The 21,065-nt window shown below is 44.1% G+C and overlaps 1 protein-coding gene across 3 annotated transcripts in view; it reads right to left on the bottom strand.

Annotated features, from left to right (window-relative positions):
- Window positions 1-21,065, bottom strand: part of CCDC32 (coiled-coil domain containing 32) — a 129,282-nt gene that overhangs the window by 71,914 nt on the left and 36,303 nt on the right. For all 3 annotated transcript variants that reach the window (XM_069637562.1, XM_069637563.1, XM_069637564.1), the window contains exon 4: window positions 9,323-9,608. In XM_069637562.1, coding sequence (XP_069493663.1) covers window positions 9,323-9,584 — 262 coding nt within the window. In that variant the 5' untranslated portion in view covers window positions 9,585-9,608. The remainder of the gene's footprint in view (window positions 1-9,322; window positions 9,609-21,065) is intronic.

Raw genomic sequence — 21,065 nt, 5'->3', positions numbered from 1 at the left:
GCATCCCATGGAGCAAGAGCTTGAAAATACAGGATATAAAGAACTTGACAGATTACAGTAGGTCTAGCTTAGAAAAAATAACTACCATGTTTGCAGCAGAAAAAAGTAAAATTCCAAACTAGGGCCTTTTGGGACCCTAAACATATCATTCTTATGGGCTGCCTGCTGGATTTTCAGGATGCTACAATGCACCACATAAAACAATGTTATAGCTAGTAGCAAACCAATGATTAATTTTGTATCAATGATGGAACTGGAACCAACTTAACGTAAGGTACCTGCGGAAGGGGAACACTGGAGCCTTTCTTGGTCTGATCAATCTGTCCTTGGCAATGCTGCAGCAGACAATCTGCTGACTTAGTGTACGCTTTTGTTAAATGGGTCGACATTTTTGAAGTGGATGTCAATTAACTACTACAAATATCAGAAAACGTAACTTTTCTCTGTAACAAATGATGCATGCAAATAAGAGCAGGCCGCAATGGACAATGCAAGTACAGAAAAAAGGCAATGGTTGGAAGGGGATTGACAGACGGGACAGCCCCATATTTAGTGCTAAATATTTCCGTTTTTTGAGGATTTGTGCACTAGAAAAATGTTAAGCGCAGGTTGATTCATGTTAAAGAACGTCCTCTGTTGTGATGGAGAAGCATGGTTTTATAAAGTCGATTGAACTTCTTCAATCTAGAGGTTTAATAGTTCAACTGTTAGCCACCAACAGACACGTGAGCATAGCCTAAATTACGTGAGAAAGGATGCCACAGATCAGGCCTCAATTAGACATTTGGCATGTGTCCATGTCAGTGGCCAAGAAAATCAATGTTGCAGGGGGAAGAAAATTTAAAAAAAAAAAAAAAAAAAAAGTTGTGAATAACTAATCAATTGTCATAGTCAAAATGCAACCTCTGGGGAGTTCAGACTATTGTGATACATCCTAAGAAATATTGGTTGAAAAGTGGCAATAAATGCTGCGCCATACTGCCGACAAACATGTAAGGGAGGCTAACAGACACTACCATGCTTGTACAATCTGCCACTGAGCTAGGAAAAGGAGGGGAGGAAGATACGGCTGAGCCTACATCACCACCTCATACAACTCTTGTAAACATTGTGGATTACTACATTTTGCCACAAAGTGAATTTAAAGGTGCGTCTCAAATTCTGTCAAACGATTGTATTTCACATGGCATGGTGGGGAGGACACAATTCAAAGTCTTGTCCCCTACTGAAACCTTGATAGGCAGACAGGTGCAATGGGAAAGGAAGGTAGGGGATACTTTCTTTATGTATTGGCCTTAAAAAATAAAAATTTAAAAAGTGGGTAGCCAGGCCAATTTTCGAAAATATTAATTTCAAGTACGACCTATTTTTGTCATTGTAATGGAGAGCTATGGCATTGAAACTGTATTTAGACCACGTACTTAACTATTGCCAAAAAACATTGCACTCAAAGAATGTCCTTCAAAATCTGCCATGGTCACTCAACATACTAGCAAATTTAAATGACCACCTCATGTGCTCCTCTTAATTATTTACTTGTTACAATCACAGTTCAAGGACTATTGCATAGATCAATCCACCAATGTCTTCTATGTAAAGAAAAGCTTGGCCATTCACCAACACAAACTTGTGTCTTTCCTTTTTACATATCACTGGCTACTATAATGATCATGGACTAGAACAACCTGTAATGCGTATTAATATGCAAGACCAAAGATATTTCAGCAGATCACTCTGTGGGTGAAGCACTATCTAAGGTGATCTGTGCATACAAGCAATTACGGTTGGAACCTTTTCTCAACAGGGTCACCAACAACAAACAGTTGTGCTTTGTTGTGTGGAAGGGCAGTGGCGCCTTTGGCTGCGGGAAAAAGGGGCATACATTTATGGCAGGTCTGACACATGGCTGCCTGTTTCAAAGAAGTGGGTGGCACACATTTTCTTCGCCAAAAAAATAAACTGCCCATCATATTCCATGGGGTACTGCTAACGTTACCAGCTCTGAGCCCACCACCTGGCGGTTTTCAACAAGTACATTTTCGATCAGATCCATTCAGCATGTATTGTGTTGTGTTCACAGTAGTAGACATTCTATGTTGTCCACTATCCTGCAAGGAGGTAAATGTCTTGATCTTGTGCAGTAACGAAAGTTGAAATGATCCTGCAGGGGTCGAAATTGAGATTGCATAAGCAAGAGCTAGCATGGGGGAACAAGGAGCTAATGCATAGTGTTAAGCAAATCTTACTTTTTACATAAGATGCAAACATAATATTGTATCCATTATTTATCACCAATTGTGCTTTAAATGTTGTACACGTGTACTAATGTCCATTTATAAATTGTCCCAAACAAACAGTTAAATTCATATAGGTGTGTTTGTTTGGCATCAGTTGGCCTGGGCAGCCAAAATTATCAGCTGGTAGTAGTTGGTATCAACCATACTAGGCTTTTGTAGGCTACAAGCATGATCTAAATAGCTCCCAGCTCCCCTCACTTTCGAGCCCCGATATGTCCGATTGCCACTCTTTCACAGAAAATCGCTCACGGTTCTGCACTTGTTGCAGAGATCAATGTTCACACGCCTGATCATAGTACCAACTTTAGGCTAAACAGAGTCAGCCTTTCCTCTCCCTTAGGTTGATTGATTGCATTTATAATTTGGTGATACTAACACGTATGTTGCTACAAAGAGGAAACCTCCAAAGAAGTAGTAAAAACGCTTAACCAGTTTCAATAATCACCATGAAGCGCTAGTCTGCAAAGGTGATTAGGTAGCTACATTTGAGTGTGGAACTAGAGCGTTCAGGCCCATATCTGGCCTTTGCAACAGGATGAAACAGTGAATCAGGTTGAATAGACTTCATTGACTAGTATAGTGCAGCTTTCTGTAAAAAGGTTTGCCTATTCGCTTTATGACTGCACTTTATGTAAGCAGTGCCTGCTTTTTCAATTCACAGAAGCCTTTTGGGGAAGAGGTTTTGGACAGCAGAGAACAAAACCAACGTGAGAGGCTCTTGGGTGGCTGAATTTCAGTCCGGCGTAGTTAACGAAAACAATGAGCTTTTTTACAAATTCAAATGTTCCTATGCATATCAAGAAACAAAATCTTCAAGTCTGAGCTCAGTGTATTGCAAGAAACCTGAGGGCATCCTCACATCTACTCTCCTTGGATCCTCTTCTCAGGTGGCCACGGAAAGGCCATTGCTTTTGGATCCTGGCCCTGGGGGGGAGATGCGAGGATCACCTGGGTGGAGGGTCCTTGGGATTGGGGAAGAGGGTGTCCGCATGCGAGGCATGGTATCCCCCTTTCTCTTGTGAGAGCAAACCTTATCCTCCCACCCCCCTACTTCTATAGGCTATTGCCAATCATGTCCGATCATTTCCCAAGTCACACCGCTCTAGTACTGGGATGAGGAAGTGGCTTGGACACCATTATCAGGGTCAAGCATGTCCCAAGAACATAAGTAAATGGAGTCAGGCAAATTAGTGGATGGACTCGCACCTGCAAGGTGCATAAAAGATGGTCACCAGTGGGGAAGGGGAGACCAGCAGGAGATGAGCCCGGCCGGGTGCTATGGGCCGGAGAAGGAGGAAATCCTGCTACGAAGGAGGCTGCTGAGGAGGGTCCTGCCTGGAGGCCAGGACGTCAGCAATTGTGAAGGAGAGACTGCGACGCCGGGGCCTTAGCGGGCTGTGAGAGGGTCAGCCCTGACAGAGCCTCCTTGGTTGTGTGCTCAAAGCTGGAGAGCATGTAAGAAACCCCAGAGGCGCTGCATGCCACCGGTAGCGCCACAAGTGACAGGCAGAGCTACAAGCAACCCACAGCAATACTTCTAAAGAGCGAGCGATACTCGCAAAAACAAAGATATGTTTACGCTCAGCATTGAACTGAGAGAGAAGAGACCTGGAGGAGCCAGCAAGGACCGGGGAGTACATCTGAAGGAGCACTCATACCAGGACCGCTCCTGGGGCTACTACAGGGCAGATTTGACTGCCGGATTAACAGAAATATATGCATAATTGAAGGTGAACCCAAAGCGAAGGGTTTTATTGAACAAGGCAAGCAAGTTGATCTTTAAGTTAAAGAAAGTGTATACATCATTTTTGACTACCAAACTGAAAGAAAGCTTTTATGAGCATAAGAATGGAATGCCACTATGGGCGAAAATCATGTAATGAATAATGAAAGACAAAGAACTAAATCACACCGAATAACATGGAAAACCAGCAATGAACATTGTTAAAGCTTGTAAAAGTAAGGTGGTGAAAGAGAATGAGCACCACAGAGTGAATTGTGTGTAAGAACACATTGTAGCAAAGCCAAGAGACTGGCAAGGAGAAACCATAGTGAAGGTGAATCATAGCACATGAGTAGCGACAGGGAAACCTGTGGGGGAAGAAAGCTAAGGGTTATAGGTTGCGTGACCCGTAAGGGGTGGTCAGACAACTGCGCCTAGACCGAGGACACCCTGTCTGAAAAGCCAAGGAGAATGCAGATACCAAATCTTAACTGATGAAACATTGCTAAAGTGAACACTGAAAATAGCAATCTGTATAAAATACTGAAGGAGTTAAAAGTTGATCTGGAATTGGTTTAGAGTATTAAGAGACTGAAACTAATTGCGAGTTGGCAAGCTGGACACGCGAATGTCTTCAGAAAGGGAAACCCAAGGCCTTGTGAACTGTGTTGCCTTGGGGAAGGAAACCCTGAGGCTATCCTGGAACTGTATCATCTTCTTGGGGAAAGTTGGAAGAAGCGCAGAACGTTATTTGGAACACTACTTTTGTTGTTGACATCCCTACACAGTGTTTAGTTTTATTTGTAAGGGCAAGTATAGGCTTTGGACACAGACAGACTTTTGTTGAGCTTACCGACTCAGACTATCCTTAGTTTATTTAGGTAGGAAAATCCCACCTTAGCATAGGGCAAGTTGGTCCTTACACCATCCTGACATTTAAGTTAATAAATAGATGTTGTTTGAACTTTGAATCTGTTGTCTGCGTCTTGCTTCATGATGCCTTCACAGTGTGCAATACAGTATTAAAACAAAGACAATTTTAGCTAAAATTATTCTTCAGGTACTTTATTTGATGCAAAAGAAGATCAACCTACAATCATTCTCCTACAGCCTTGATACTGAAAGAAAAGTGTAAACGTTTTGTCATGATAGTTTATTATGGATGTGTAGTTTCCAAGTAATTCCTACAAAACAGGTAATTAATTTAGCCTGTAAATTGAAAAAAAAATACATTTCATATTGCAATAACAATAACTGGGAGACTATGGTCGCATGTAGAAGTGGAGTGAGCTCAAATATCATCGTCATCTCTCAACCCAAGTGTGTGATCCTGGTCAACTCCTCAATCTCATGGTCCCCAACCTGTCCAAATGGCTAGTGCCTCAACTGTTCATAAAAGTCAGCCCTTACGAGAGGTTTAGTTGTCAGGGTAAGCTAATCAGAACAACAATCACCCTACAATGTTGCTGCATATGGAACAGGGTGCTGCAACATTTGGTGACCTGGGTGTTTTGAACTACTACTCCCATCAGGTCTAGCTAGCAAGGGATCAAGGAGTCAAAAACACCTGGAGAGCTAAGGGTTGCAGACTACAGATACAGAATATTGACTGTTGGTATATTGCACACCATAAAGTCATTGGTGTCTTTGCTCACTGAGGTCAACACCACTTGAAGTGTCCCTCTTCCAATGCCAGACTTGTGAGTCTATGCTGGAGTGTGTAGTTTTTATATGGATACCGCTCTATGGCCTACCTCTTTGTCTTCAATCAAGGTTGGTGACATATAGGTTAATTGAAGAACAAAAGCATTGAAACGTGAGAAATTCCATGTAGCGACAGCGGCGAGCGGGACTGAAGCTATGCTTGGAAGCCTAAAATAAACGGGTTGCTGGTTCGCTGCTGGTGGGAACCTCAATGAATTGGGCTCCAGCATATTAATTAGTCCAAACACCATTCGATTTTTTTTATTAAAGAGGAGATAAAACAGTTGCAACTTACGTGCGTTTTGCATTTCTCGCTGGTCAATGTCAGGTAGGCGTTGACATTTGCAGATTTCATTAAGATATTACATTGGATGAAACGGGGAGTTCTTTAAATCTGTGGTGGCCTTCGGATTAGAAGGGCCAAGAAAAATTAAAACTAAAGATGCATTGGCCTGTAGAATGCAGAGAGAATACATAAGATCTGCAACAACCAGGTTTATTCACAATGCATTATTTGTATCCACAAGAATATAAAAGCATGAACATTTTGTTTCATTAGTTAAACGCATCAGAGCTGGAGAGACAGGAAAAACAGAAATGGAATAGAAAACTTTGTTGCAAGTACGGAAGGTTGTGTGTTGCATGGAAATTCATGAATGGTCGCAGGGCTTTTTCCAAATAATGTTTGGTTTTAAAATGTGCGATGGAAAGCAGTTTATTATGCACAAGTGAAGTGTACTATTTATTTAGGGACGGTGTCAAGGCAGGGTTCCATTAAAATATTTTATTGTCTTCCATAGATATTGTCTACAGTAATGCCGTACCATGGTCTTTGACTTCCAACGGTCAGAATTCTTCATTTGTCTCTCCAGGCCAACTGATGCCGAACAACTACACCTTTGTAAATGTAACTGCGTGTTTGAGACAATATATAAATTCACATTAGTACACACTTAGACAACATTTAAAACACATGGGGACGGACATAAATAATGGACAAAAAGATTTTTTTGCATCTTATATGGAAGTTAGATTTGGGGAACGCAATGCACTAGCCCCTCGTTGCCACTTTGGTAGCTCCTGGTCACTGGTGAATGCTCGCTACCCAGAAACTGCTTTTAGCTTCTGCAATCTTAATTTCGAGCCCTGTATTAGTACTCCGGCCTGCGATACCCAAGTACTAATAGCATATTTTTTAAGTTGCGAGAAGCTCCAGCGTTTTGCAACCGAAAGAAAGAAAAAGATGGCCGCCATGGAACAGGAGAAGGGACTACATGTAGTCACTTCTTGCTTTCCATGGAAAGGAACCTGGAGGGACGCTGCTGCGAGGGAACTTTTGTCGGGAAGGTAAGGACCCGACGAGGGCCAATCAGATTGTTTCGTCCCTCATCGAGTATTTCCCAATAGACAACTACTCACATTGATCACACTAGACCCTAAAACTTGTTGCCCTCTTGTAAAGCCAGTTATGTACTGCAACGCAATACAACTGCATATGTGAAATGCAGATGAAGAGCGGGCCAAAGTTAGAAGAAATAAAATTTAAAATGCATCACATTGTGCCATCATTGGTCAGTCTAAAGACCGAATGTGTTCTCATCCCTCCGTTTATGGATGAAATCATTTGGATTCCGTTTGGAAATGCACGAAGCATACCACAACGACAAACATCTGGAACGGGAAATGACTGACTCATTTTAAAACACTGCCACCAGCACCCCACAGACTAAACTAGAAATAATCATTTTTAACTGTGCAGAATAAACGATAGAATTACAATGGATCAATTACAGTCACGTATGTCTGCAATTATAGGTTTATACAAATACTGAATGTCAAATACTTTATTTGAAAAATTATATTATTGAACACAATAAGAATCTAAACTGAGTAAGTGTTGATCTGCATTATAGGAGAGGGCTCTTCTGTCTTTCGGCGGCCACACACGATTGCATAAATACATCTAGGGTACGTTATTCACCGGCAGGTGCAGAGTGATTGCTCTAGTTCGTCCTGCCGTAACAAATGTTACATCACACGTGTGCGACTGTCCGTTACCAAAAGATGACCGTGGCAGACAAGGGTGGGTCACAGTGATAAATGCACTGTAATATAAGTGAAGGGCCATAGAAAACTCACTTATAAAAACAGCGCTAAGAATAGCAGAGCGGCTGTACGGATGATTAATTGTGGAAATAAGTGAGGGCGGCATGCCTTAAATAATCTTCATTCTCAGACTATGAATAGAAAGTGAAAACTCTAATTAAATGTAGAGGCTGACTCGGCCAAAATCTCTAAAATTACATAAATCTGTTATGCCAGGACTCACTCAGTATATGGCACAATAGATCACGACTGAAGTTATCTTGAGGGAGTGGCAACCGCAGATCTAAGCTGGTATGCTGCAATATACTTTTCCAAAGAGGGGGCAACTACCCCAGGCAACCGAGGTGGACTGCAAGAGAAATAATTGGTGCAGAGGAAGGTTTTATATGATGTCCACCTAACAGTGCCCAGGTGAGGATACATAAGAGCTGGTACCCCTTTTGTACTATAGCGGGCAGCTTCTGGAGTGCAAATTAAAAGGACATGTCATCTAATACAGGAGTTACCATATATGAAGTAGGAAAGGAAGGGTTACAAGGTTTCAATAAACACCAGCAAGTTATACAGATGCAACTGTTAAATACAGGGGTCACACAGACGTCTAACACTTTGACGTCTCAGTCAGGGGATGGAGAAACAAAGCAGTTACACACAGGAATCCATTTACAACAGTGAATGCATCTTGCAGACAGAGCCATCAAGGTGTGCTCGATGCCAATGTGCATCGTTCCAAATTACATCCAGGCCACATATATACATACAGTCAGCCTTGGTTCTGAATATGCACAAGCACCAATGCTGCGTGGTGGGGAAGTATGCCTCATGGGTGAGGCACAGATCCTGCACCCACGCCTAGGGCCATAGTGAAGTAAGGGATTGCAACCCTGCTCCTCCTACTGGTCAAAGTTTTACTCCCTCTCCTTCCAAGCTCTTACCAGCAGGATCAGAATATCTTTTCCAGTGGAGACTGCAACACCCACAGTTGACGCTCAAATACATATACCACTTCTGTAACCTATGTAGACATTTAGGTGGACTCGACACATATTGGACTGAAATACTCTGGTAAAGTGCATGAAATGCTGTAATAAAGTGCAGAAACCCAGAAAAGGCCAAGGTCGGTTATCCTAAATTTGGTTGAATCACGCAAAAGGTGTCCATGTGCTTAGCGGACAACCACAGATGTATACACATTTGCTGCTATGACAGGAAAGATTTTGCAATAGCTTAAATCACTCAAGGGAAGCAGGTCAATTAAAAAGCAACAGAAAAGCTCAAGTGCAGTATAACAAGTTGACCGGAATCCATTCCATAATATACCATTAACGTGGGGCTCTTTGTTCTGGGAAGAACTATCAATGTATGTTTTTGGGAGTCAGCAGAGGATGTGTATAGTTGCATAAATAAGGAAGCACTGGAAATATGAGAGCCGATTCCTGGAACATTACAATTTGAAACATTTACCTGCACCAATCTAAACACAAGCACTCACCTAATGAAGCTAAATACACCTCCGAGTCATTGAGTGGAGCCCATGGCTTGAGCCAGTCTTCCACCTCAGCTGCAGCAGTCTCACTTGGTTGTGCAGTCTTTAATCCACTATGGGTCTCTCTACAAGACGCAATAAATGAATCTGCAAACAATTCATTGGGCACCTCTTGTTGTTCTGGACTTGGCAGACATGAGCAGATGTCAGCCCAGAGTTCCTGACTTGTCCTTGTAATGTCTGACTCGATGGTCTCAATCATTTTCATGGATATGTCAACCCAAGAAACAACCTGAAACCAGAAATTATTATGTGTGAGTATGTGGGAATGTAAATCACTGAATCTTCTCAAGTGTTGAAAAAAGGACAAGAGACTTTCAAGGTCAGCAAAGCTGCAAACAGAGTACACTGCAGTAAAACACATTTAATACGGTGCACTTTCCAGAATTCATTGTAGGTGAAACTCTGGCCCAGCCAGGAAAGAGTCAGGACATCAAGTAGAGTAATAGACAGAACCAACGTGTGAAGCCCATTAAACATAGTCCCGGGATATAGCTAATGAGTATGCTGGAAGCAGGGAAACTATAGGCAGCCAAACCAACCTTACCACGGCCGACCGGTTACTGCTGCTGTTCAGAGATCCTTCCAGGTGTTAAAGTTTGCACCAAATGTAAAGTGCCAGAGTTAATAACGGTTTTAATTGAGCCAAGCTTAGAAGGTAAAAGCTATCCAATACGGAAGGCTAGTTTTATAACATTGCTCAATTCACACAATCATATAGCATTCCAAGAGCCTTTACCAAGTGATAATGGCCGGCTGTACAAAGCAACTAGACCTGCACGAAGTGAGGACGTTCAACAAAGGCCAAGGGATGTCATCACCTGGTACTAGGATAAAGAGTGGGGCATTATTGCTGCTAAAACATTCCACCAAATGAGCACAGCATCTTTTGTTTAAAACAAGGAAAGGCAAAGAAGCATCAATGGCATGTTGGGACAGAAGACAAATCAATCATTGTTGCCATCTGAAACGGAACCATCAACATCCCAATGTTCTAATAACAGGTTTGCTCCAGCAACATTATTTTGAAGCAAGCACAAGCAATGACAAGTCCTACTGGCCAAGCAATATCGCAGCCCAAATAATTTAAAACAATAAGAACGGTCTCAGATTTTTGGAATGTGCAAGCAGAAAGCACTTCACCATGTAAATGGAGTCGAATCCCACATCTGACAATTACCACTATACACCCTATTTTGTTATTTAATTAAGTGGCATCAAAGCCTGGAGGGCTAAAAACCAACACAGGGACCTACATCTCACAACTTCAAACTAGGTTTTTCATCCTTTCTAGGAGGATCACAGAGTTGGGGGGGGGAAAATAAACACATTTGTCAATTGCCTAGAAACAATTCATTTTGTGGTGCATGCTACAGATGGAAATTGTTATTAACGGACACCACCCACATCCAGCGTTTTCCATGTATGCAAATTTAACAGGCAGACATTCCCTGCAGAATTTTAAAAGCATATGTGTAGGAAAAATCTTTGAATACAGTTAACATTCATACACTTAAGTCTACAGGGAATTGTTGCCCCAGGCAACAAGATGAGGTCAAGACAGTTTCCAAGTCACATGTCTTTTAATTCAAATGCAGAGCTGGAGACATGTTTTCAGAAAGGGCTGTCTACAAATCTCGAAGTCCTTCCATTTTCAGTAGTCAAAATATCTCAATGCTCAATATTTTGAGAGCAAAAGGCTTCCATGTAAAAGTAAAACAATAAAAGGAGGTAACATCATCATGTCTTGTTTGACCAAGTGTTCTAGTAAAAGTCAAGCTACAGCAACTAAATACATTTATACAAACCCCAACCTCCAAACCTGGTTACAGACAATAGGAAGGATCTGAGGAGGGGAGGAGACGCAGTAATGAGAGTCGGACACAAGGTTGTCATATTGCGGCTAAAGACTTATTAAATGAAAATGGGTAGGGAAAATGTCTCTCTGACACTATTCTAAAGAGGAGCTTCCTTACCTAAAAAAATGTCAGGATGCCAATAACTGAAAAACCACCCTTGCGTCAAACATGTCCATTCCTGACCCTCACACTATAGATATAACAAAGGGTGTAAGGAAATGTCTTCAACCTGATATTGGCACAAAAGTGTTCCCAACAGAAAAGGTTAGCTCCAACGAAAATGTTCTCGAAGATGAAAGCCCTTGGAACCTTCCCCAGGATTCTTAAGTAGGATGGCAATTGTCTCTTTTACTAACAGTTCCTTTGTCTCTCTACATGATTCACAAGGTCCCTGTTTAGGCAACAAGTTCTGTAACAGTCTTTCAACATAGGTTGCTCCTCTGTTTGGAAAACACTGTCCATTATTTCTGGTAGCTTTGCTAATCGTCTGGTATACTCCCCTGCCAGGATTCCTTATTCAATTCCAACTGCCTGGTGTACTCTCCTGCCATGACTTCTTATGCATTTCAATTGCCTGGTATTTTTCCTCTTGCCAGGACTACTCCTTCGTTTCACAGCTCCGCTTTATCACCTAAATTGTATGGGCTGTTCTTGGATTGGTATACATGTCTGCGGTAATAGTCACTCAAACTTTGCCCTGCACTTGAATCCAGTGCTCCAGATAGGATTTGGAAGTGGTAGTATTTTACTCCCCATTTCTTAAAGTTGGGTGTATAATTATTTTGTAGGGAGTAAATATAAAATACTCATTGGGAATTCAAACTTTATAAAAGTGGGGAAAAAAAATATATGTTTTAACTGGATAATGGAAATATTGTTCTAATAATTATTTCTTTGCACCTAGTAATTTATGCACAAAGATGCAGTTTACTTCTTCTGATCAGGCTGTAATAGCAGCTACTATGTGCATTACTGGCCCAAACATTCATGGAGCTGTGTGGGTGAAAGCAGGGGCACAAGGTGCTACGTGTGTGTTTGCTTTTTTTTTTGGGGGGAGTATTTTTACTCTGTATTGTTATTTTTTTTAAGTATTTGCCCATTTTTAGGGAGTAAAAGTGGCAGATCCACCCCTTATCTATAGGGCTGCTTGCATCTCATGCACCTGTAGCTCACCAGAGTTTGAATCTGTACTTTGCCTTTTCTACATTCAAACAAACTTCTTGTAGTCTTCGCAATGTCAACACATTCAAATTGTTGTTGGCGCGGTCGCCGGAATGTCCCGGAGTCCCCACTGGCTTTGGGTTGACTTATAGGTTTTCTCCAGCGGCTTCGGTCCAGTATGCGCTTCTGTGGTGAGGCCATTTCACTCTAGAGTGCACAGACGTCCTTCCAGCTTCCTTTGCAACTATGCAGTCACACTCCTGCTTCCCTTCAGGTCCCGGCATGGGGAATGCTGCCTCTTCAAGCTGCTGGGCACCCAGGAACTCTCTTGCTGTTCTCAGCATCTCCACAGCACTTCCTGCTCGTGCACTGCATCTCTCCTTCAATCTCAGCTGTCTCCTCTGCTCTGCCACACCGGTACGTGCTTCTCGTGCCGAGAAGCCACTGCATACGAGCCGATGTCTTCTCCTGCATCTTCACACTGAGTGCGGTTGCCATCTTGAAATGTCCTGCGCACAGGTAATTTGAAATAGATGCAGGTTGTGCTTCAAGCTCTTGATACCTTGTACAAACTCCTTGATCCTCCTCTTTTCAGTACTCGGGTGATTCTGGGACTTGATGTCATTGGACACATGTTGTTCAAACTGTTCTTAGTGATTTTACATAAAGGTACCCCAGAAGGAAAAAGTGTTGTTGGAGCTTTGTGTGTTTAGCTCATAGGTGGGTGCTTGACTAAAGGGATATTGAGAAGAGGTTTCTTCACTCCCTCTACAAGGGACAACAAACGCCTGGCAATATGCCATTATGGCTTTAAGGCATTAGAGGGCCTTCCTCATGGGAAAGTGGGCGATACCGTGTCTCGTCCAATGAAGTCATGACATCTACCTGGTAGCTGTCTCCTCCCACGCGATTCTCCCTCATATAGCCAACCCCAGCGCTAGGATCAGGTAGCGTTGCCTTCCCCTGGACAATTTGAAGGCGGTCAGCACCAGAGATTCCATGATGACTACATTGGATTCACACGGGGAGGGGGTTGGGGCTGTCGAGGAATGCAACTTGCCTTCAGCACCATTCTACAACAAGAAGTTAGCCAGTAGAGAATTCCCCGGAATTTCGGTTCTTGACTTACCTTGTTGGCAGGGCCAGATTAATATAGAAATGCGCATTTCATTTGTGGTATGATAAAGAGCTAAAACGCCACTAAAGACCAGAGGAATTCACTCTAGGGAGCCAAAATCTTCGGTGTAGTCTGTCTGTGGGGCCACACTGATTACTGGCCACTGCGCAAAACTCAAAGCCCAACAAACACAAATATCTCCATTCGATAGGACAGCACAGAATTCTGGTCCTGAAAAATATATATATTTTTTTAAACCTTAATTTTTGCTGATCGGTGTAACACATTTCACATAACCATTTGGATTGGTCTCAGTAGGTACATATCAATAACGCACATGAGTTTATTATACACATCTTACGCGATATCGTATTTTCAAATGATTATGAGGATTCCTCTGACCTGCTTTCCTACCTGTCCTTAAGGTAGGCTCGTAACGGAGCACAGATGTCTTTCGGTCTATTGGTAGGCATGACACTACTGACAATGTTCTTAGCTACCCTGAACATATAATGCATCTTGTAGCCATGCCTTCTGAGTAGGGGCCGCTTTGGATTTCCATAACTGTAGTATATTTCTCTTGGCCACTGCCCCTGCTATAGCAACAAACCTCAGAATTTTAATTGAAGCCTTCCCTAGATCGCTCAGGAGGTATTTATGTGGGATAGCCGGAATATGTATCCCTGCAATTTCACGAATGTTTCTAGCTACGTCCTCCCAGAAGGCCTTTATGGGGGGGGGGGGACATTCCCAATATATATGCATTGAATTCGCATTGGGGGCACCACATTTGGGGCAGCCTACTTGAAGGGTAGGGAGATCTTCTTTGGGGTTATGTGTAGGTGATTTAGTATTTTAAATTGAATTAACCTAAAGTTAGTTCATCGAGATGGCTTTGGTGTGTAATATCTTGCCCATTGGGTATCTTCTATGGTGATGCCCAGATCTCTTTGCCATTTTTGCTTCATGGTGTTCCCTGATGGGGTGTGTTCTTGGACTGCTTTGTATAGTCTGGATACTGTACCTGTAAAACCTTCCTGCGACATAACCGCAGACAGGAAATCATGCATCAGGAGGGGGGGGGGGGGCCTCGGGAAATGATGGCCATTTCTTTTTGCAGGCTGCTTTCATGCGATAGTATTGTAATGTAGTAATTAAGCCTGATCCCACTTTATTATGCACAGTTGCGAGTGTTGCAAACCTGCCCTCCAGGTAGAAGTCTCCTGTCCTCATTTCTTTGTCCGGGTCCCATTTACATTGCAGGGCAGTGTCAAATGTGGGTTCTAAGTCCGGATAGTGCCACAGAGGGGTAAACGGCCAATACGGGATCGTGCAGCTCACCCTTGTAACCAGGCATGCACTGTGGAACTGACAGGATCTACTTCCCCAAGGTTACCCCTTTTCTTCGTGAATGGCATTGCTTGAATGTTAAAGGGGACTACCGCAAATTTCTCGGCCCACACGTGTGCATGATGTTCGCAGTGTCCCCCCAGTACTTTGCAAAGTGTGCTTGTGCTGTGTGAAAATATAATCTGAAGTCTGGGGCTGCCAGTCCACCCGTTTCATATCTTTCGCACATCCTGGGCCATTTAAGTCTAACCAATTTCTAACCCCATACAAAAAGGTAACCACTAGTCTCTGTAGCCTCTGGAAAAAAAACTCTGCCCGGCCATATTGGGATTCCGTTAAACATATACAACAACTTGGCCACTACCACCATTTTGAGCAGGAGAATTCGTCCATATATAGATATTGGCAGTTTTCCCCCAAACAGCTAGTTTGTGTTCCAGGAGTTGAAGATATGGTTCGTAATTGTAGGTGTATAGGGACTGTATCAGTAGCCATTATTATTCCCAGGTAACGTGCTGTTGTAGGGTACCATTTAAAATCTGATGTAGCTGGAGATTGCCCTGTAGTCGGCGTCAGCGGAATAATCTCAGACTTCGCCCGATTAATTTTGTAGCCAGAGTACATGGAAAATGTGTTTTTTTTCTTGCATTATCGGGGGTAGATGTGTTTCTGGACACCTGACATACACCATTGTGTCATCTGCATATAGCGATAGTAGCTGGGGAACCCCTCTAATACGGATGCCCCTCCACGTGTGTTCATGTCTGACCTTGGCAGCCATGCCCTCTATCGTAAGCGCAAATATGAGGGGGGACAGTGGGCAAACTTGCCGTGTACCCCTACCCAACTTAAAGGGAGACGATAGAGTGCTGCTAGTCCTTACCATGGCTACCTGGTTCTTGTTAAGCAGGCGGATATAGCTCATAAACATCGTCCCAAACCCCAACTTGCCCAACATTGCATACATATAATTCCACAATACAGAGTCAACGGCTTTTTCGGCGTCTAGAGTAATTGCCACTGCTTTAGCGTTCAGGTCCAGTTGTGAAGTGATCGCAAAGAATCTCCGCAATTCAGTGCCGTTGATCGGGTCGGGACGAATCCCGTCTGGATTAGATTGTTCATGTGCGGGATCAAACGATTTGCAATTGCCTTAGCGTAAACGTTTGCGTCCGGGTTGATTAGCGACAGTGGACTACACTTGGGGAGGTCTATGAGGTTTTAACAAAATTGTTATCGCCTCTCTCATGGTACTCGGTAACACTCCCCTCTCGAGCGCCTCTTCCCAGATCTCCAGCAATTTCAGGGCCATCTCAGATTTGTATACCTTGTATAGGTCAAGCGGGATACCGTCCGATCCAGCGGCTTTGCCGGCGTGCAGATCAGAGAGGGCTTGTTCAATCTCCTCAGCTGTCAATGGGATTCCCAGTAATGTCCTTTCCGTTTCCCCCAATTTGGGCACTTGGAATGTATCCATGTAGGTTTGGAGTTCTTCTGGCGTTGCTGTATCCGCATTTGTATACAATTTGGTTTAACATTTTTTGAACTCTTCGTTGATAATTTTTGGGGTTGTCTGCACTATCCCTGCTGAGTCACGAATGCTCGTCTCAATCCCGGTTCTGTTCTGCTAAGGGTTGCCATTGTCTTACTCGCCTTGATCCCCTCTCCATATTTCCTCACAGGTTGCGTTATGTAGTAAAGCTCTTTCTCTGCCAGTGTCTTACATTTTTCCATTTGTTCTTGTATTTTTTGCATGTGCGTTTTGTCTGTGCTTGCTCTATCCCAAGGGTCCCTAGTTCACATTCAGTCTGGCCCAATTCCTTCCCGATTTCTCTTAGGGCTCCATAGGCTGTCCCTATTAGCTGGCCTCCCAGCCACACTTTGAATGTTTCCCAAACCAGACTCTGGGTCAGCACTGTGCCTGCGTTGCGTGCAAAAAAAGTCCTCCATTTCAATTCTGAGTGGTTCGATCACCGGCTCATCCTTCAATAGTTCAGGGGGCATATGCCAAGTGCAGGTGGTGCGCTCTGTATCTCTTGGTGTCAACCTCAGGAGGACCGGGGAGTGGTCCGACAACGTACATGGGAGGAGTGAGCTCTGTTCCACCTCTGCTATCAGCGCGGGGGAGCATAGCCCCCCCCCCCCCCCCCCCAAGTAGAATGTGTAATCCCTCTCAAGGGGGGGGGGGGGGTGCAGCTCTCTCCATATGTCTGCCAGAGGTAATCAAGCCATAGCTTGTTTCAGTTTAAGTGCCGCTTTAGTGTGCAGCCTGCGGTTCCCCCTCGATCGATCCAGCTCGGGATCTGGAATTAAGTTGAGGTCCCCTCCCCATATTATGGCTGCTGTCCGCAGAGGAGATATTAATTCCACTATCCGGAGATAGAACTCTGGGCTATCTATGTTAGGGCCATACGTGTTGACCAGTATGAGGTCTCTGTTGCATAGACGCCATATTATCACATTGTGTCCATCTTCATCTGTAATGACTCCTCTCACCATTGAGGAGGCGTTCGTAGCTACTTTTGTGGGGGGTCCCAATTTCGTGCAAATCCATCTGTAACATTCTTAATGGCATGCGTCTCCTGCATAATAGTACGTCGATCTTGTGTCGAGTTGCATACGCAAGTATCTTCCTTGCTTTTATTGTGTGCGCCAGTTCCAGGTGAGCAGCCTAATGTCTTGCATTTCCGGTAGCCTTAATGTTGGTGTCGTGGGTATGTCGCAGCTTCCCACACAGCTTTTGAAGTGCCATGTTACATGCGCCACACGCAGTGTTTTTATATATATACACACCTTTCCATTCCCACTCCGGATTACCATATCAGCCTGTATAATTCTGATCTTTACAATGTAAAATGTCTCATCCTATTCAACCCATGGGCAACTGGCCCAAATTCCCCCACCCCACTCCCCCCCCCCGACAGCGTATATCCCTCATTTAACTTCAACCTCTGAAAAAGTGGGCGGCTCTGCACGGCTATTCTGCCTTCATGTGCCAACCAGACAGCTTTATGAGCCACTGCACCTGTAGCTTCGTGTATCCATGCATGTTAACTCATTTTGTAGTCTCGAGTTCCCAGTATATTTTCATTTGCTTGGTCCGGGTACTTGGTCCTTGTCCTTTGTAGGTTGGAGCATATTTTGCTCAATGTACCCCATTGCCTCATCCAGTGACTTAAACTTTAAAAAAAAAAATGCATTTTTCCAGCATATTGCAGCCGTAGTTTGGTGGGGAACATCATCGGATATGGGGATAGATCGTGCCCGGAGTGTTCTCTTGACTTTTTTTTTTTAAACATATTTTTATTAGTTTTCTATTAGCTCAATGTCAATGTACCCCTCCCCAGTCATTTCTAAATCTCCCATGATCACCTTGGATGTTATGTTATTAGTTCCAATGCCAGATGTGACCAAACCCTTTGCGTCCAATCTACAACCAATGGTGGGTTTTTGTGTTTCCAGTTGCTAGCGATTTCCAGCCACGCACCTATGAGGAGGCCCGTAAAGATCCTTTTCTGCGGAGTAGTTCGCGTTTTGTCCTTTGGATCCCAAAAGCCCCCTAGCCATATTTCCTCTCCTAGGTGTTCTGTCCCCAGGCAATCCAAGCATTTGGTTTTTGATCTCTCCCCAGTATGGGCTTAACTTCGGGCAGTCCCACCAGATATGTCTCCAGTCTCCTTTCCCACCACATTCTCTCCAACATTTGTTCGGGGAGTTAGCAAACATCAAGTTCAGTCTCTCCGGGGTGTAGTGCCATTGCACCATCATTTTCACCCACATTTCTCTCGTTTGGATGGCTCGCGTCAGTTTTGGCATTAGACCCCATATGTATTCCCACCTTAGAGTGAGAAGCCCAGGGTTTTCTCCCACTTCCTCATATATTGCCAAGCAGTAGGTTCCTTTAGTGCATTTACACATTTGTAAGTGTTGGAGACAAACCTGCGAGAGCCAGTGTGCGTCATGATATAGGTCCCGAAGGGTGTCAATTCCCTAGTCATTGCTTCCTTCATGCGTGGAGTGCTCAACCAGTGATGTAACTGCTCATATTGATATCTATATTTTGTTGTTAAGTTCAATAGTGCTTTGCAGTTCTCGAAGGACCTGATCTGTTGGTCAAGTTGCATATCTCCCACCATCTTGCACCCCCCTTCAACCCACCTGTGAAAAGATCCCTTTTCCATTCCTGGGGGGGAATTCGGGATTTCCAAACATTGGCATGAACAGGGCGGGATCCTTGGTCAGGGTTTTACATTTTTCATGGCGGCGTCCCACACCCCCAATGCCGTCTTAATTATTTCGCTAATGGTGGTGTTAGCGTGTCGGAACAGTCTATTGATCCATAGGTGGTGTCTGATGGATGTTGTTGCCACCACACTATCCTGCCTCTCTTTTCTCCCCCTGTTCCGAGATCCAGTCCCTCAATACCCAGAGCTGGGCCGCCTCGTAGTATTTCTTGAAGTGTGGCATGGCACATCCCCCCCTCCCTTCTATGAGCTGTCAATACAGCATTTGAAATTCTTGGGGTTTTGTTCTGCCAGACGTATTTAGAGACCGCCTTCCTGAGTGCTTTGAAGAAAGCCTGGGGGGGGTTTATCGGGAGCGCCTGAAACAAATCATTAGCTTGGGGAGAATTGTCATTTTCACTGCCGTGATTCTCCCCCACCAGGAAATCGCCAACGGGTTCCATTTTAGCAAGTCATTTTTGACTTTCTCTAGGATTTGAGGGTAGTTGTGGGCATACAATTTCTATTTGGTCAGTGAGAGTAACTCCTAGCTATCTGATGCTCGTGGTGGCTATTTTCAGTTGGCAATCTGTGGCCGCAGTGGTAATTTCCTCTCTATTCCTTGCCAGTATCAACATCTCCGATTTTTTGCCTATTTATTTTCAACCCAGATATCTCTCCAAATCTTTCTTTCTAGGATATCCATTAAGTGTGGGAGAGACTTCGCTGGGTCCCCTATGGCCACCAGCATATCATCTGCATAGGCCACCGCTTTATGTTCCTGCCCCGCCATCTCAATACCCTGCACCTCTGGTAGATCCCTTATTCTTGCCAAGAGTGGTTCCAAGTATATGGCATATAGAAAGGGGGGGGGGGGGGGGGGGGGGGGGGGGAAGAGCGGGCACCCTGGTTTCATCCCTCTTTCTAGGTATACCCTGTCCGACAGCCCCTCCCCCCCCCCCCCCCCCATTTACCTCTATCCTGATGGACGGAGAGTTGTAGTTGGCCCTAACCTTGTCTATAAAGCCCTTGCCCATTGCCATTTTCTGAAGAACCTGAAACAGGTGAGACCATTCTACTCGATCAAACGCTTTCTCAGCGTCTAGGGCTATCAATGCTGCCAGGGTTTGTTTAATGCCAATCTGTTCGACAAGGTGAAGGACCCTTCTTATGTTATCGTGGGTCTGGCGGTTTGGGACGAAACCTGACTGGTCTTGATGGACTATCCTGGGGAGATTGGGCCCAGTCTTGTCTTTGGCATCCAGGTTAATTAAGGCTATCGGGCGGTAAGCGGTGGGGAGTTGTTCTTTCGCCTTTTTATGAAATACCAGCACTTTTGCCTCGTTCATTGTCTGTGTCACATCACCCTTCCCCCCCAAATGTGTTGAACGGGGACGCAAGTGTCGGGGCAAGGATATCTTTATATGTCTTATAGTATATGGCAGTAAACCCATTTGGACCCGGGGCTTTGTTATTCGGGAGGGACTGTATTGCTGCATTGACCTCGTCTATGGTGATGTCCCTATCCTATCCAGGGCCGGTTTATCCTCTTCTGTCAGGCCAGGGAGGTGAACCCCAGCCAGAAAGGCCTCTTGCAGCTGCTCTTTCGGATGGTCAGTGGAGTACAATTTTTGGTAAAATCTAACTAGAATCCTTCCAATCTCCTCCGTCTGGATTTTAAGTAGACCTGACTCATCTTTCAGAGCTCGTATAGTCTGGGCCTGCTGTTTCCCTCTCAGCTGTCTAGCTAGCAGTTTGCCTTCACATAGTACCAATGTTTCAAATAAAGTAAAGCCCTTTCTGCTTTTTTCGTTCTGAGTGTTTCCAGCTGCCTCTGAACAGGCCTCATCGCTGTCATGAGTTTCCTGGTGGGCGACTGAATCAGTTCTGCTTGTATCGCCCCTATTTTTTCTTCCAATTCTTTTTCCCATTGGCAAGGAGCGTTCTTTCTGAGCTTTAAGCGCTATGAGGTGTTCTTA

Source organism: Ambystoma mexicanum, chromosome 14 (genome assembly GCF_040938575.1).
Source record: "Ambystoma mexicanum isolate Mex_15411 chromosome 14, UKY_AmexF1_1, whole genome shotgun sequence".
Lineage (NCBI taxonomy): Eukaryota > Metazoa > Chordata > Amphibia > Caudata > Ambystomatidae > Ambystoma > Ambystoma mexicanum.
This window is presented reverse-complemented; position numbering and strand designations above follow the sequence as displayed.